Source organism: Argiope bruennichi, chromosome 6 (assembly GCF_947563725.1).
Source record: "Argiope bruennichi chromosome 6, qqArgBrue1.1, whole genome shotgun sequence".
Taxonomy (NCBI): Eukaryota; Metazoa; Arthropoda; class Arachnida; order Araneae; family Araneidae; genus Argiope; species Argiope bruennichi.
In genome coordinates, this window is record NC_079156.1 from 97,030,411 (window position 1) to 97,049,583 (window position 19,173).

Sequence of the window (19,173 nt, forward strand, 5' to 3'; positions counted from 1 at the left end):
TTGCATAATCGAATTACGTGGAAAAATTACATGAAGTTATACATCCGCGATAAGGAGATCGTTGTATTTTATTCTTTTAAATTATTTAAGAACTCTTGTTCGTGAACATCAACAAGAGTTTATTGATAGTGCTTATAGAAACAAGATTATGTAATTTGCAAATCTAGCAAAAAAAAAAAAAAAACATCTTGCTTATCATGGGAATTGATTTTTTAAGTCACTTTCTGATAACTATGTATATAAGCCCTATACTCAGAAACTAAATAAAATAATTTTGTTCTTAAGAATATATTACGAAATATTTAAATTTTGATGAAATTATGAGGAAAGTTACGCGAGTGACGTCTGTGTTAAAAAATTCATTATATTTTATTCTTATATAGATGATATGAAACGAAGAATATTTGAGAACTCTTTTTCCTCAATATCAGCAAGAATTTACATTTTTCTAACAGAAACAACATTACCTGAAGACGAAAAAAAATCTCGTTTGAGGAATAGATTTTCTTTTTTAAAAAATTACATCCTAAGCTTTGTGTTATAAGCTAATTTGCGTTCAGAAATTACACAAAATATATTATTCTTAACATATATTATAAAATATTTTAATTTAGCGCTTGTGTTGGGAAGAATACGTTAGTAAATTATGCCAAAAGGTTATCTGAGTTATGTTTGTCTATGTTAACAAGTTATGCCAATAAATTAAATTAAGTTACATAAGTTATTTCATTTTATATAAGTACGTTATTTAATAATGTAATAAAATCACCATACATCTCATATTATCCGTATCAGTCTTGAATGTTAGGCACTTTCCTAAATAGCGATTACATTCTTCTTGCAAAATATTCTGTGTTTATGGTACGATATGTATGGACTTCTTTCCTTGAAATAAATCGAAGAAATAACAAACAAATTCAAACCGTTTAAAAGACAGTAGAGCAATTGAGGACAGCAAAGATAGATAATCGACCGGAATTTGCTAAAAAAAAATGTTATAACTTCTATCTAAACTAAACCAGGTCTTGACTTGTGCATAGATAAATCTAAGGTAGATGGAGTTGTTTAAAAAAACGCGTTCATAATGTAAATTGATCGTTTTTTTAAAAATTCTGTAGGCAAAAGAAAGTTCCTTAAAATTTTTATACATTTACCGAAAAAGTAATTAAAAATTTTTTAAAAAATACGAAGATAACATCAACATTTTTAAGCATCATTTATATTTTTCAACTATGAAGAAAATATTACAGAATGCAGACAATTTGTTATCTTTCTGTACTATTTATTCAGCTTCCAATTTCTTTTTTAGCTGTATAGAATCCAGGCCAAAATTCAAATGAAATATTTGCATTATGAAAATGAAATATTTGCATTATGAAAATGAAATATTTGAATTGATAAAATAATAGACATTGATTGATTTTCAAAATATATTAGATTAAGGTATTTTTTTAAGAAAACATTAAATTAAATAACAAATTTGATTACTGCCAAATGAATGCCCTATGGGTTGAGGTATTTATAACCTGATTTTTGATATGGTTTAAGAATTGAAGTACGAAAGATATGGGATCTATCCTATAGCTGTGTTTATCTATTAAAATTGCTTGATTATATTTTACGCATAGTGAAAATAGGAAAGAAAATTTGTTAATAGCTATCTTTTAAAAATTATATTAATTTAACATTTTTTTTAGTACAACCAAGATATATTTACATTCCATTTCAACACTTCATGAGAGCTATTTAAGGGTGAATCTCGTCATTTTGAACCGTTATAAAATGCCAAGGACGATACCTGAGTTGGCAAATACTCTTCAAATTTCTAAGCCGCATCAGCGAAATATCACCAATGTTTCACCGAGCACCAAAAACTCATACACAATTGTTCTTCGGTGGTGTCATGTTTTTAACATGCAACCTTCCGATTTTTAAAGCCGAAAAATTACCACCACAGATTTTAATATGAGCTATTTACTAAAAACTAAAAAAAAAAGAAAAAAAAAGAAAGAAAGAAAAGAAAAGAAAGAAACATTAAAAAAAGAACTAAAAGAAAAGAGAAACCCAAAAAAATCCGGGATTTTCTTTTAGACCAAGACAAAATGTTTAAAATCAGGATTGCTTTGGTTAGTCAGAGACTGTGGTCTCTTTAATCAGCTTCTGAACTCAAACGCATCAGATAGATAAACGACTATTAGATAAACTTCCAGATCACACTCAGAGTTAATAGGCTTACTACTTTCTTTATTAATTGGTTATAAAAATATCCAAATAACTAATAATAAATCTAAATGATAAAATTTCCCACAAACTCTCTCGGTTAGCTTACATTTTCCCATGCAGTCAACACATGGTTGTTGAAATATATATATTTTTTTCTTTTTTACTTGAATGAAAATATTAGCATGCGGAATTTGACCTTCGTCCTTGTAACTAAACACAGCTTAATGGCGCGGCATTCTCAAGGTTGCAAACATTATTCGATTTATAAATTGGTTACGGATTGTTATGGGACTCTCACCTTCATTCGTGACCTTAGAAATCTGCTAACGAGGTATCTTTTGGCCTTAAGTAACTACTTAATGGAGCGATGGTGAGCTACTTTTCGACTTCCAGCATTTTAAAATGGATTTCTGAGTAAAACAGCGCACGTAATGGATTAAAAATATTCAGCTGAAATAATATCTTTCAAATAAATAAATATTTCCTGCACGCAATCTGATCTTTTAACGTTTTTAACACACCCTTATTGGGGCCATTTTGAATAGGAAAATCATTGAATGCCAATGCTATCTATCAAAGTGGAAAAAAAAAATGAAGACAAGAATTGAATGGAGATATGTAGTTCAAAGAATTGCACATTTTTTTTTTTTTTTTTTTTTTTTTTTTTGCAATGCTAAAAATTTAGTAGATGAAGTAAGTTTCGGATATTTCTATAAAAGTATTTCGGATATTCTATAAGTACTAATATAGCCATGAACTATAATTTTTACTTTTTCGTATACGTAGTGCAGAGAAAGTATAGTAATCGTCAAAACGCATTTTTTGGAAAATGCCCGTCTGTCTGGATGTGACAAAGATCACTCAGAAATGAAATTTGGCATACGATTTTTACTCCAAATTTGATGATTTCTATCAAAATTTGAGTAAAATCTATGCAGAAGAATTCCAGCTGTCCAGCTGTTCGAATATAAGTTAACAGAATAATTACAAAACGAAGAAAACTATATGGATAAAATGCGGTACATTTAACAGCTATGGAGTATATATACATTGTTAAATTTTAAACCAAATCCAACAAGGGGTTGTCCGTCTGTGGATCTGTACTTTCAGAAACATGTAAATGTGATAACTCAAAGACGGAATGGAATGATTTAAATCTATAAAATTTAGTATACGATTTTTTAACTACAAGCGCAATTTCTATGTCAAAGTTTTGTTTCCGTCGGTTGAGAAAAACGCATCTAAATAGCAAATTTGATTTTCGGATACTATTAACAGCATGCCAAGAATTAATCGCCAAAACATTCGCCAAGGATGACACGATAGATTCAGTAAAAATGCTAAATTCACATCAAAAGTTAGTATTTCGTAGCTATTGTACGCCAATGCCACGCAAGGCGTTCTTTGGATTAACACCTTTATTAGAGTGTATGCGAGAAAGTTTTAAGCATACCCCTCCTGATGGATTTTTTTTTCTATAACAACGTTGGCACTCGCAAAATCACATGAATGACAAAATTGGTTTGAGTTCGAAAAAGTATAATAACTAGATAATATTATCATATTAAAAGTTAATTGTAAAGATGAACTTCAGTGATTAACTATTTCAGATACAGTTAAATATAATTCAATAAATTAATTCCTTAATTAACTAACTTCAACATTTCTTAGGATCTTAAATTATCAGGTTTATTAGTTAAATACAATTACGATATCGGATTATTATTTAATATATAGAATGTGTTGGAAATCCTTTTTTCTAGAGTTCAAGGTGATTCCCATATTTAATAAATGATACATCTTATTGATGGATTAGATAGAAACTAGTCAAGAACACAAATACTAATTGATTAGGGAATTTAGTTTTTATTGCATTGTTCGTTTTGATTAGGAATATCCGATATAAGTTTTTCGTCACAATAGATGATGATGAAATCAGTTAAGTACATGAACAAGGCTTTCGAAAATAAACAGGACAAGATTAAAATTGTGACAACTATTTAGCACACATTAATGATCAATTGACCATTGTATGATAAATATTGGGTAATTTTAAATCATGCCTTTCTGAAAGACGTAAACGGCTTTCGAAACAAGTTATTCCCATATTTTTAAAACTGTCCTTACGAATTTTTCGCAATTATTTTTTCATATGAATCTTATAGAATTATCTAAAAATTGATCTATAATTATTTCTGATGAATTACTGTATTTTATATTTGTTTGAGTTTATTTTATTATTTTTTTTTCGAATTGTATCCGTCTGCGAACACTAGAAATTCAAAAATGCAGTGAATTGGATGAAAAAAAATTGACTTATATGGCTTTATGGCCATAATTGAAATTTTATTGTATGTAGAACTATATCATATTTTGAATCGAAATGATTTTCGAATAATTTTTACGAACATACATGTAACACGTAAATATGATATATAATATGTTTATGCATGTAAATATGATATCTCAAAAATTCAATTAACTAAATAAATATACATTAGTGTGTGATTCTTTTACCAAAATGTCATCTTTTTCTAATTTTCTAAGAAATTTCCCTTTAAATTCCCTTTAAGTGTAGGTATTCTATTAGTTCATCAGCCCTTTTTGTGTATCTGAATACGATAATACAAAAGCATAAACAATCTATATAAATAAAATTTGGTATATGGTTATGACGCCAAAATTTTAGTTAGGTATCTCATTTTTGGCCCAGTTTGTGTATTGAAAGTTGTTCAAAATATATATTCTCTTCTAGTCACAATACTACGAAACTAAGCAGAATACGTGCTTTGAAGAAATAATATTCGCCGAAATTTCACAGAAAGAAATGGCAATACCAGTGAACAGTGCTGATTATGGCAACGCAGTTCCTCCGCAGAAAGAATAATCTGATAAACGAAATTCGACGTTGATAACTTTCTTATTGTAAATGTCTATGCAATTAAAAATCTCGTTATATCCTTCAGTCATTCAATATATATCTATCTATACTTATAAATAAAGCTCAATGTGTGTGTGTGTGTGTGTGTGTGTGTGTTGGCACTCTACAGGCCAGGTCATTTGACCTATAGCTACCAAATTTGGTACATGTATACCTTAGAGGTCGGGAATGTGCACCTGGGTTCCCTTTTTTGAATTTTTAATTAGAATTTTAATTATTAATTAAAAACTAACTTTCCCGCCAAAAAACTTTTTATTTTCCCCAACGCCAAATGAATAAGAGTTCAGTTTTTTCCCCCCAATAGTAATAAGGCTAGGGTTAACATTTTTCAGCCGATTATTTCAAACGATTCTGTTTATTTTCTTAATGTTTGATGCATTTAAAATTGAATATTGTTAATTAATCGATCTTTCAGATTCATTATGAAGTACTTTTGAATTAAAATAAAACAGAATAAAGGAAATTAAAAGAGTCTAATCTGCATAGAGTTACCCCAACTGGCGTAAAAAAATTCACGCATTTGCGTTACCGTAACTGGCGTTGAAAATTCACGCATGCGCATTGTGTTCTGATTGTTGACATGACAACCATTATGAACGGATGATTTAAATTATTTTTAGGTTAGTTGCATGCTATTGTAATTAAATTGTATTTATGTTAGTTATATATTTTTTGTATATGCTTATAGTTATAGTTGTATATGCTTATAGTACATCGCTTTTTAAGTAGTTTTTTTAAACCTGTTTTCGACCGATTGTTTTAAACGATTCATTTTATTTTCTTAGTGTTTGATGCATTTAAAAATAAACACTGTTAATTAATCAATCTGTTCATGATGAATCTCATAAAATTTTGTTGAGAAATTCTTGAGATATTACATAAATTAAGAAAGATATTTAGTGCCCATAAAGTTTAAACGCTCAGTGACTCTGATATCAGTAATCATATTATAAAAAAATGCTTTGTTTCAGTAAAAAATATTATATTGATTGCAGATTAATTCTTTCCACTTTAATTTAAAGCATAAATTCTACGGGAGCTAACAGAAAATTAGAGCGATACATATTACGGTATGACTGAAGGCTTTTATAATATTATGAGTGAATTATATGACTATCAAAATGTGAAGTTTTAAAATATTTTGATGAAGAATCTATTAAAGTAGGAATTGTGTAAAATATTTAATTATTAAAATTTAAACGAACATTAAGATTGGCGAACCAGCTGGTCGCCAAAGGCGGCTAGTTAATAATAAAGACGAATGTGTGTGTTTTGGCTTTTACATGTCAGACAGCTACCAAATTTTGTCCTACTGCTACCAAATTTGGAATAAATATTTCTTGGAGAATAGGAATATGAACCTAGGGCCGATTTTTTAAAAATCTTTTTTTAATTAAAAATTAAACTGAATTTTAATTTCTTTCACGATGACTTCCTAAAATATTACAGAGCAAAAATGAACTTTTAATTGTTTTAAAATATAAAAAAAAGCCTTTTTAATTATGCTAATGTAATAATCGTGGAAATTTTTACTGAAATTTGATACATTTAAAAAAAATGTTTTTTGTCTAATTTCCAGTAATGTATTTTATTGTTACCCTTATATTCAAATCATTTTCATTGTTTCATAAAACCTTTATTCGCGTGTATTTTCATCATAATTGAAAACTAAAGAAGACGGATTCTGTTTGATATTTAAAGTTTACGAGACAGATTTAAAAAAAAGAAATAGCCAGCTAACAATACCGCGACATTTAGAAGATAGATAAACCTTGTTATTTACATTTTTATAGCGTTTTGATATTATGTGACTGTTTTCATTAAAAAGGTTCATGTACACAATAAACAGAATTTAACTAAGATAATTAAAATAATATGTTTTTAATGTCAGACAGGTAGACGGAATCATGAACATGAGTTACAAAAAAAAACAAAAAAACATTTATTTGATAGTAAATATTATTAATGATCCCGGTGAACAGCTGGTAGTCTGAGGCAACTAGAATATATTGAGTGATTAGGAGACATAAATATGCTTGATACTCAACACTAGCGCTGTGCCGATTTTCGATTTATCGACAAAAATCGATACTTTTGAAAAATCGATTTTTTATGTCAGTTTTTGAAAAATATCGATCTATCGAAAGCATGATCAGGAATAATAGCTCACGATAAATCGCGATGTAATAAATCGATATTCTCAATTAATGTGTGTTTTCGATTTCGTTTTGGCTATCGGTTTGTGTTTATTTTTGTTGCTCTTTATTCTTTTCCCCCTTTATTCAGAATTTTTGTTAATATTTCCATAATTACTGTCATATTCTAATATATCAAAATGCTTGTTTTAAACCCAAAGTTATAAATTGTAACATGCAGACATTGCTTTGGCATTGACACACTTTATCAAAGGGGTTTTAACAAAATAATTTTCTAACTAAACTATTTTTATTCAATAGAAAACAAATTATTTATTATATAAATTGAAACTTCTTTTTATTTGGAGTTGTTTTGATCAGTCAATATGTTAAGAGATGCTATTTATAATTTATAATAGCTATAAATAAATAATAATATCACGATATATCGAAAAATATCGATATGTGTTGAACGATATATTGCGATTATGAAGTTCCGTCATCTTACAGCCATACTCAACACTTGCCATGTTATTCAAGTATACGCGAAAGTTAAGAAGATATTATCTTCTCTTCTACTTTGCTTTAAAATTCACTGTAAAATGGTACGGAATTTTTTCCATCAACAAAATCTTTTTAATCTTACAGTTTCTATATTGGAAGACAAGATGAAATACACTTTGTCTGCCGTGTTTACACAGATTAACATAAAGATTATACGAGTAGTAATTGCCTGTTTCAAAAAAATGAAAAAGTAAGAACCCATTCTTTGAAAAGTAAACCTACTTTTTAAATGCGAATTTAAGAACTGTGCATCAGCTGTAATAAAAGAATTCTGATAAAGATCAAAATAAGAAAACGAAAGTCAATTTAGAAGGTAAACGTGTTCCAGATATTTCGATAAAAGTTCGGCATTCTTTTCACGATATCCAGTAGTTAGAAATCAAGGTTTGAATTACCGTATTTTAAGCTTCTTTTTACTTTAAACGTAAATGGTTGCAACTGGCGTGTTTTTGATGTATTTAATTTTCGTCAAACGAAGTTTTAAAAAATCGTTTGTTGAAACAAATATCTTAACAATTTGAATTCTTATTACTAAACAAAAGGGGGGGAAATCCACTTTTTTTGCAAATCGTTTGGTACAATAAATAAAATTCCGATTAATTCCAAATATCTTTTATTCCATTAATTAATTTACTATTACATTATTTATATAAATATTACTTTCTCTGTTAAAATAATAAATGTTTGGATGGAAAAAGAGAGAGAAAGATTCGAGCATCTAGACCGAAACGTGTGGCATTGTAACGCGATTGAAACATTGTAACGTGATAGTATCTTACTTCCGATTCATCTGGCTTAGTAAAGTCAGATGAATTCACCAAAAGAATTCCAGATATAAAACAATATCACTTTAAAAAATTCGATGTTAAATCATTAACTATAAAACAAAATAATAATGATGTAACATTAAAAATTAAAAATATGTTTCATCATTAGTAATAAACTAAAATGCTTAATATTTATTTTTGCTTAGTCACATGAGAGCTAGTAAAATAATCACGTCGATTATTCATTATCTTGCTGTTTTGTTATAGGTGAGTATACAAAGTAAAAATATTGTTAGAAAATTGTATTTTTATCATGTGAGAACATGATGTTGTTTTGGTTTGGAGGTTTTGAAGCTCGAAATCGCGTAGGCAATGAATATTGAATCTCGAAATCGCGTGTACACAATGAATAAAGTATAAATGGCAATTTTCATCATCATTTTTTAACCGTATATATTTTTTTACCTGCTTTTACCCGTATCGCATTATTATTATGTATGCTTCTTTAAAAGCAGATGCGTTTTTAAAAGGTTGACTTGCTTTTACCAATATTGCTTTATTATTACGTATGCTTCTGTGCCAGCAGATGCGTTTTTAAAAGGTTGACGTAGAACTATGACAACATAGCTGTTATTTTGATACAATGTACTTTTTTTCCGCAGGAACTTAAATAATTTAATTTTTATAATATGTTAAAAAAAAACTTCAATCTGCGTTTAATAGCAGTTTTGATAAAAGTACTTTCTCTCTCCTCCAATGGAGAAATATCACTTCATTCATTCTTAAGTGGGAAACATAGAAGGATTTGACTCCTGTTCTAAGATTAATCCATTATGAAACTGTTTTATGGTCTCAGGAATTATAAAATAGCAATTTGTGTTTACAAAAATATTGTTTTCATAAATCTATATAAATTAGTATGTTTAAAAATTTATTGGTAAATAGTTTAACATTTAGAAATCGCATTGCGACGGAAACGCTCGTTATTCAGCTTCCAAATGTGGTATTCCTTTTTGTGAGAACATGATGTTGTTTTGGTTAGGGGGTTTTGAAACTCGAAATCTCGCAAGCAATGAATAAAGAATAAATGGCAATTTTCATTTGTAATTTTTTCTTGATTGGCAAAAAAGTTTCGGAGTTCTTTTTGGAGCTCTCGTAAACCGGTTTAAACTGGCTTATGACTTAAATTAACTAAGACAAATAATGACTTAAAAAATAATAATGATAACTTGAAATTTGCGAACGTAGATTTCATTTTTTATTTCCATATTTAATTTCATAATTTTATTTAAAATTGACTTTGAAAAATTAATGAACATTAAAGAAAAATTTTGTGAAAATAAATTTGATATCACGAAAAGGCTTTTAAAAAAAAAATTAAATGACACACAGTTTTTATGTAATATTCGATTCCGACGTTAATAACCAAAAATGGTAATATTTATATTAATTTTTAATTCGAAATCTATATAAAAGTTTAAAAAAACTTCTTTCTGAACGAGCATTTACGCACAAAATTTGGTGATCTATGTCCAAAGGTCTACCATACAGAACATTTTGAATGTTTCGCATTATGCATATCGCATGACAAATCATGCAATCCACTCTATAAACATTATTTTGTTTATGGGTTGTAAGGTATTATTACAATGGCGCATCAACAGAGAGAAGTAGGAGTATTGAATTCCGAGCATCATTCATCGGCGTTGCTTTGGAGATCAGTGCGCTTAGAAAACTTTTAAAGTTAAATTTGATAAAAGGGTGACAATATATTGCTATGTCTAGGGGGCTATTTTGAATTTGCTTTGTCACTGATGATAACGAGGTGCGAAAATAATCATATTATGCTCAGGGCCCCTGTTAACCCTCGAACGAACGAGACATGCCCTTTCCTTTCAAAAACTAATGAAGCATCAAATTCATTGCAATTTATTTGTTTTCACGAGCCTGAAATTAGATGGTAAATAAAAGATGAAAGAATTTTCTATACATAAAAATTAATTAAAAATACATCGTAGAATAATTTTTCATAAATAAATGCAAAAAAAAAAAAAAAATCCACAAATTGGTATTTATTTTAACGTTAAAGTTTCATGATTTATATTGCTCAACCCCAATCGAGTAAATATTTGCAGACGATAGTAAAAAAGAGTATGGTAAATAATTGAAAACAATTATTTTCGAATTTTATTTTTAATTACCGTGAATTAGAAATTATTTATTTCTGATAAAATTTATTTCTCAATCTTCATTTTAATCTTGCTATTCTTTTCTCCTGATTAATAATTTAACTATTCAAAATGAAATAAAATAGGCTAAATTCAAATTATATTATGAGGTATTAATATATAATGTAGGAACAATTAATGATCACCCATTGTTGCGATAGATGAAAAATTTTGCCAATCGCACTTGATATATGCTTTTTCTAAATCACTGATCTAAAAAGCTATCATTTTTCATTCCTGTAATTCTTATTCAGTACTATTTGATATGGTATTTTCTAAGGGCTCTAAGGGCTCTCATTAATTCTTATTTATTAAGGACTAACCGCCTTTGGCGATTAGTTTGTCCGCAAAGAACATAGGTTGGATTTAATTTTAATTAAATCTCATATGCATAATTTGATTCTTTTTATTTTTCTCTTAAAGAAGTATTTTTAAGCAATAGAATTTGAGGGATATTAAAGATATGTTATTTTAGTAATATAACATATTTTCTGTACACTGTGTAATGGAACTTTATTAATAGAATTCAAGCTTCGCAATATTCATTGTATTAATACAAGCATAACTGTATGACTAATTCATATGTTTTAATTCCCCATTGACTTTCAAGATACTGTAAGTTCATTTTCTTATTCTTTTCAAATTGACCAGATACTAAACTTTTTCTTGAATTTAAATGTTTCGAAAAAAAATCTTACGATTAAAAGTTTGATGAAACAATATAAACGATTTGTCTCTTACTTTAACAATGATATCTAACGTTAAAAACTAGGCAAAAAAATATTTTTGAAAGGTTTATAATTCAAGAAAAAATTGCACATTATTTTCATTAAAAAGGGGGGCATTTAAAATTTTTAAAATGGTATAATATTCAGTTTTTGGCAAGTATATTTTAGGACGTTATAGAGGAAAAAGCGACAAAATCTTACTTAATATTTAATTAATTAAAACTTGGAAAAAAATTACTAGCATTAGAAGTTGTAACAAATGTATGTTTACATCAAAACAGTATGAAGTCAGCCATTTTGAATTAAGAATTTAAATCTCAGTAGGCCATTAAAAACAAGGATTTAATTATGAATAAATTTTTAATTAGCAAAAAACTTCAAAAAAAAATGAAACTGAACAAAAAGAAAATTTATTTTTCAATTTCAATAACGTAAAACAAATTTTATTAATTTTTTTTCCTATTTTCTTTTAATTTAGTGGACAAATCTAGGATTCTCCATGCTATTTGCTTAAACAATATAACGCATGCGCAATGGAAGCATTGTTTTTAATTTATAAAAAATTAACTATTTACTTAATTGTTAAGAAAGCTTCTCTAAAATTTTAGGGATGTCCTTATTATCCGCCCATGACTCAAAATTAATAAGTCGATCTCAAAATAGTCCTTGTATTGCACCAAAATGGAATTTTATATCTAAATTAAATTAAACATATGTTTATTGCATTTTAGAAATTACTATTAATAGAACACACATTAAATTTACCAGCAGAAGAATTTCCTATATACTAACAAAGTGCGCCGCGTTTTCCTTTTACAGCACAATGATGAAATTTGATATTTATTTTGGGTGGTTTCTTTCTTCCCAATTGGATCCAAAATTTGACACAGAATATGGCGACAAACTTTATCCCTTATTTAAGTTTTCAATTTCGTGGCATTTTCGAGCATTTCGTTGCACATTCTGCCAAATATACAGTTTGACAGACGGTAAATATTTTGACAGATTGATCTAAGATTTGATAAAGATTTTTTATTGAAATGATTAATCGGTATCCTAAATTCTTTTATCTAACTATTTACGGTTTTGAGCTACCATATTAAAATAGATATGGATGGCCAAACAAACGGACTCCCTAGTGACATATTTCATTCAAAATTTCATATCAGTATGTAAATTTAGCATACCAAATTTCATGTCTATAGATCAATAGGTTTTGTTCATTGACAGATGACACATTTCCGAAAATACGTTTTTCAGGTCCATGTATATATAAAACTTGTAAATTCATCAAAATTTCGAAGTCAATATTTTTTACAATTAAATTTGTTCTTTTCTGATCTTTTTAAATAAAGAAATGAAAAAGGGGTCCCAGTCGCCTAATGAAAAAGTGGACACTAATCAATCAAATATTGTCGAGTACGTGGAAACGGTGTACGATAATTCTGTGTATGAAGGGGTTAAACATCATCTCACCGGTGGAAAAAAAATAATGTTTGGTTATATTTTAAATCTATCTTATAAGAGATGAACAATGTATTAACCTAACATCTCCTTGAAATAACCGAAACGCTCACTTTCTCAATTTTCCTCGGCCCCTTTTCTTTCGAAGTTTTCAAACTTCCGAGAGAGAGCAAATGATCCAGGGGTGAAGGATTTCCCTGCATTGTGCGTGCTTTACCAGAGAAGATATTCATCAGAGAGAAAAAAAAAGCAACGACGGTGCAAAGAAATAAATAAACTAAAACAAGCGGCCCTTGTACTTAGCTAATAACACCTCGCCTAGATTCACACCCAGTTTTTTTCGGAACAAATTTTCCTTCTTTTTTCGGCCTTTCCCCTCTTGTGTTCTTGTTCTTTGTTTACGTTGAATGAAATGTTTTCGATTATTGGTCAGCTCGTATTATATTGTGACCAGTATTTGCAAGGACTCTTTTTGTTGTTGCGGTCAGTTGGTATATAAGGAGAGACCACTTGCTTTCGGACATCAAACACTCCTTGGTCTCCATCCATAGAGCACATACAAACCAACGAAAATGATTGCTAAGGTGAGATATCACTTCTTTCATTTCTTATGAGTTTTAAAGCTTTTGCCTTCAAATTCTATGTTCTATTAAAATTTTGCTGACATGTAAATAAAAATATTTCTAAAATAATAAACTAGTAATGCTTTAACTAACATAACAAAAATTTATAGAGTAAGTTAAATTTTATCTTTTTAAGTTTGGATCACACCTAAATTTTATATCTCTTCTAATCTCTCATATTAGTAGCTTTGTTGATTAAAATTTTTCTGATGAATTAAATTTAACTTTTGACATTTTTCTGATTGGTAAGAGGAAAATATTTCAAAAATATTTAATAAATGCTGATTTTTTTAATGTGCCAAAGAATCTTAGCAAACAATAATTTAATTTTTTAAGTCAGAATAATTAAGCTTACATTTCTCATCTCCTAATATTCTATTTTAATATCTTTTATAATTACTGCAAACCAATACTACAAAATATTTTTGAAATTAGATACTATTCATAGATGTTTAATATTTTGACAGTCATTCATTATCTATTGAAAGTTAAAGTCAAATGAATATGCTAAAATAAATATTTGCAATAGAATTCAAACTAATTTTTTATATATACGATCTTTAATAAATTCTTTCAGTAAACTTAATTTTTCAATGTTTTATTTGCATTCAATCTTATATCATTCCCCATTCTTTTGCTTGTTAAACTTTCAATTATACATTTTTTATTAATTTGGTTTTAACTTTCAGTAGATAGTACATAGTATCAGTAAACAAATCAAAAAATTTCAAATGTTACCTTTTTTATATTTAAGATTGGAACCATTCGGAAATATTTTACCAGTTATTCTCTTTATTCATAAGTTATTGAAAAACATCGTTAGATTACCCCTACGGAGGAGAAAACAAAATCAAAATTATGTGAAAAATTTATTTCGAAGATGATTTCTTTTTTAGGGAAAAAAATTAAATTTTAATTTTAGAATTAGAAAACTAAAAAAAGGCAAATTGTAAGCTATATGCTTGTATTATATCCATATTAAATTTAAATAAATATATTTAATTCCTCATTATGAAATTACTGTTTATATCAAGCAATTTACAATTAATTCTAATTTTTTTAATTGTTTTGATCAAAATCAATTTTCAATTAAAAAAATAATAGAATTGCAAATATCTTACTTCTACACGGTTTTTGACTTGATCCCTTTCCGTCCGAAATTTGAAATCAGCTGATTGAAAATTTTATTCTCTTTTAATTTTCCATTAATTCCTTTAATTTTCCAGACGATTTTTTTTCCAGAATCAGATTAAGTTCGTAAGCAGCTGCTAAATTTTTACAAAATATTCAACGAAAATTTTACTTAGCTTTTTATTTTCTATTGTGTTCTGATTCAAACACTTTTAAAATTCAAGATAGTAATCAGTCTAAATTATATTTAGCAGTAAAATATTTTATAATGATTGAACAAAAATAAAAAACAAAAATAAAAATCACACTAATTTTCATCCCATAAAAGAGTAATTCTTAACTTTAATGAGAATGAAATATATTTCTATATTACATTGAATATTCTTTAATGAACAGAATAAAACATAAAATTTTTATTTTAGCAAGAGTCGAATAAAGAAGACTGATACAAGAATAGTTCCAATACTGAAAAAAAAAATCGGAAATTCATAGAATTCGAATATTTGTGATTCGGGTAAATAACACATAAGGGAAAAAAAGACGGGAGCTTTAAACAGTAAAACTTCATTGAAAAATATATCGAACTATTACTCTATTATAATGCTGCATTGCATGGAAGAGAAGAAGTGCAAAATATTTGTGTGCGTTTTTTTTAATGCTTTAATATTTCTTCCTTTTTAAAGCAATATTTTTTTGAAAATGTGTGTACTTACATTGCAACCATTTTTATTTGTAGGTAGCCATCCTTTGTTTCGCCTTTGTGGCTGTTAATGCAAGTGGACTGGTCCACACTGGTTCCAGTGTCAGTTCTAGGAGTCAAGATGTGAGTAGATGCATTTTAATTTTACTGCAAGAATAAAGATATTGTAAATATTTCGTCCTTAAAAAAGCTAACAAAATTTTTTCTTTATTTCTTGTTAATTAATAAATTTAATAACTAAAAAGGCCAGCAACCTGACCTAAGGATAGCGCGTTTTCCCCGTGATCTGAGCGTCCCGGGTTCGAGTCCTGGTTCAGTCATGATTGCTGTGTTCTATCCGAGATAGAACAAAATCTGTATTCTATCCGAGATAAATTTTAAAAAAGATCCCCCCCCCCTGTAAAAGGGGGCTGTGCAAGCGAATGTGAGTGTCATCTTCATATGAGCTAGAAGTCAGACTTCTCAGGGGTTACAGGGTGCTCAGGGGTTACTACACATTCGGCTTAAATGGCTGACAGTTCGTCAGGGGGCTTGTAAAGTGCCTTAAAAAACAACAATTAATTATAAATTGCTCAGTAAAGATAATCGCATTTGAAAAATTTAGAAACATAACATTTTAACAAAGGATTTGGGTTGTAAATGTAAAATGGGCATTTCGCGATCGTTGGGAGGCTCTGTTTTGTCTTGTGGGATAACAGGGTTTCGGATCCAAGAAGTATAATTAAAGAATTACTAAGACTTTTAAGAAGTGGAAACATTAATTACTTAATCCATAAATTTTATGTTGCATAATTTTTTTCATTTTCGTAAATTTCAGTTATTTAAATAGATATAAATGAGAATAAGTAAAGTAAGAAAAGTAAAAAAAAAAAAAAAAAAAAAAAAAAATGAAATTTACTGGAATTTTATATTTAAAAAATGATCGTAAAAATAATTTTTATTCCAAGAATACTAATTAATGTTAAATATTTAAAAAACCTTAACTAAAATTTCTGTATTAAAAACTTTTTTACTTCAAATCATAAACATATTTATTAAATTATTTTGTTGATATATTAATAATTTATTCAAAATTAGTTTTGTAAAAGCGAAAGGGAGGTAAAGGCAAATATGTATATCAACGCAATGCCGTGTTAAACGCTCAGACATAAGTAATCATAGAAAAGAACAAGATTTCTTAAATTCCTTATTTTTTATAGATTCAATAAGAATTAAATGTGTCTTATTTTTATAATGTAGGTCCTGGAAGTACATATCTATAACTCCGCATTATTTCTTAATTCCTTCAAAATTTTATTCGTTTGTGTTTGGAATTCCGTGCATGTGTTTTTCGTTCTAAATTTATTACTAACTTGCAATTTCAGGGCTTTGGAAACTACGCTTTCGGCTATGATATCAAGGATGGTCTCGGTGCTAGCAACTCCAGATCCGAAGTAGGTGATGCCCACGGAAACAAGAAGGGTGCATACACTATTCACGACATTGACGGACGTGCCAGACGTGTCGAATACGTTGCTGATGCCCATGGATTCCGTGCTGCCATCAAAACCAACGAGCCTGGAACCGCTGCCAGTGCACCAGCAGCTGCTGTCATCGCAAGCCCTTACGCTGGATCAGTTGCCCCAGTCGCTGTCAAGCACGTCGCCCCTGTAGCTTATGCTGCCCATGTAGCCGCCCCAGTCTATGCCGCTGCTCCAGCCCACCTCGGTTATGGAGCTCATGCTGGAGCCTATGGTCATGGACCTTACGGACATGGTGCTTATGGCCATGGAGCTTATGGACATGGTGCCTATGGTCATGGAGCTTATGGCCATGGTCCTTATGGTCATGGAGCTTATGGCCATGGCGCTTATGGACATCATTGGTAATTCCAACTATATTTCTGGTGAGTTCCTTTCTTCCAAATAACAATTTATAAATTTGTAAATTTTTTTCTATTTATCAATTAAATACAAATGATTAATAAAGAAAGATAATGTTTCAATTTTAACAGTAATATGAATGATCTACCATAAAGCATTTTGCGTATGAGAATAAGTTACAATTAATTGAAGAATATTAATTGAAAAATAGAAATTTTTATGCATCGGTTACTTTTGAATTACTAACCTTTAAAAAATGGCGGTTCTTCGTGGCTTCATCAACAAATTCGTATCAAGTTCAGTTAACACAAAAACAATCTCTCCATGATATTATTCGTTGTTCTCCTGCTGGAAAATATCACAACGAAGACATTATGTGCTAATAGGGATGGATATACGTAAGCACATCAATTTTATTTTGTGCTTAATTTAAATTTAATAAATTTCTAAAGTTTAAAATATTTTATTATATACCAATTTTATTTATAAGTGTCTCGCCACCTTGGAGAAAGCTCATTCCACTATATGCACTACATAGAACTAATACTCTATTCTCTCTATGTACACTATTCTATCTTCTAGCTGATGACGGATAAGGTTTTTTGCAATGAAAAACCAATTATTATCTTTTAATGTAACACAATAAATGATTTTTAAAAAAATCAAAATTTCTATTCTGTATTGGAGTCATAAAAATTGTCTAACATCTTTTTGAAAAATAATTTTCTATTTTTTTCTTTCCTTAGTTCTTTCTAAAGCTAATGACGGGTTGGTAAAAAAGGTCATCACCAGTCTTGCCCTTGAAATATTTTCCCATGGCACTGCAACTTAATATATATTTATAACCATATAATCTCAAACAAGTTTGTGTTGAAGACATACCACTATCCAAAGATAGCACCATGTTCAAAGGACATCAGCTTACGCTCGGTTAAGGCTGCCAGCACAGACTATGGTTTTGGCCTTCTTCAGAACTGAAAAGCTTTGTATAATCTGCCAAATGTGTCTCTCTGTCATCACTACTATTTAATTTTGTATCTATGCAGCTACATATCATTCATTTCTTATGTGAAACCAAATAAAATGACTTTTTGGAGAAATGTTTTCTGAATTTTTTTATTTCAATCGCTTGATTATTCAATAGTTTAAGTATAAATACTAACATTATAGCAAATTTCATAAAAATTGGTAGTTTATGATGATAATGTTGTATTTGATGGTTAGGTGCTAGAATCATATTTTCTCAAACTCAGCTAAACACTATTTTATTAATCTTATTTTTATCACTTCAATGCCATTTAAAATTCATCAAGCAAGTGTCAAAATGACAATCTCGAAAAAATCCCGAAAATGATTAAACGAAATTCGCATCTTTAGTTCTAACAGCATAGCAAAATTATATTTCAGTCTTGATTTATTTATCTTTTATCTTTAAGTTTTGCTCTTAATTATACGATAGCGATAAATTATATATAAAAAATGTATTTAATATCATCGCAGTGTGTTGAATACAAGTTTGGTAATTTAAACAATGCAAAGTATTGAAATAAAATATATTTAATTGTATTTTTTACAAATCTATTAATAGTAGAGGAGAAAAGACTGCATGAAAATAAAATCGGTATAACAAAAAAAAAAAAAAAAAAGATTTTTTTAAAGTGGTGAAAAAAACCTGCTTTTGTGCAATATATATATATTTCAAAGTTCAAAAAATTTAAGAACTTGGAAAAACTTCTTTAGCTCATTTGTTATCCAAAAGGAAAATATGTGAAGAATTTAATAGTTCTAATTTCAGCACTCATCTCTA

General features: G+C 28.6%; 1 protein-coding gene across 1 annotated transcript; it reads left to right on the plus strand.

The window, feature by feature from the left end:
- The first annotated feature begins 13,467 nt into the window (after window positions 1–13,467).
- Window positions 13,468–18,468, plus strand: LOC129972446 (adult-specific rigid cuticular protein 15.7-like). The gene is made up of 4 exons (XM_056086588.1): window positions 13,468–13,634; window positions 15,541–15,627; window positions 16,869–17,389; window positions 18,113–18,468. Exons 1-3 carry the CDS (start codon window positions 13,623–13,625, stop codon window positions 17,370–17,372), a joined length of 603 nt encoding a protein of 200 aa, XP_055942563.1. The 5' UTR covers window positions 13,468–13,622; the 3' UTR covers window positions 17,373–17,389; window positions 18,113–18,468.
- The last annotated feature ends 705 nt before the right edge of the window (window positions 18,469–19,173 follow it).

Excerpts from the sequence above, each read along its gene's own strand:
- LOC129972446 (XM_056086588.1), top strand. Across the intron at positions 15,628-16,868 it reads TCAGTTCTAGGAGTCAAGAT|GGCTTTGGAAACTACGCTTT; the intron begins GTGAGTAGATGC and ends TTGCAATTTCAG.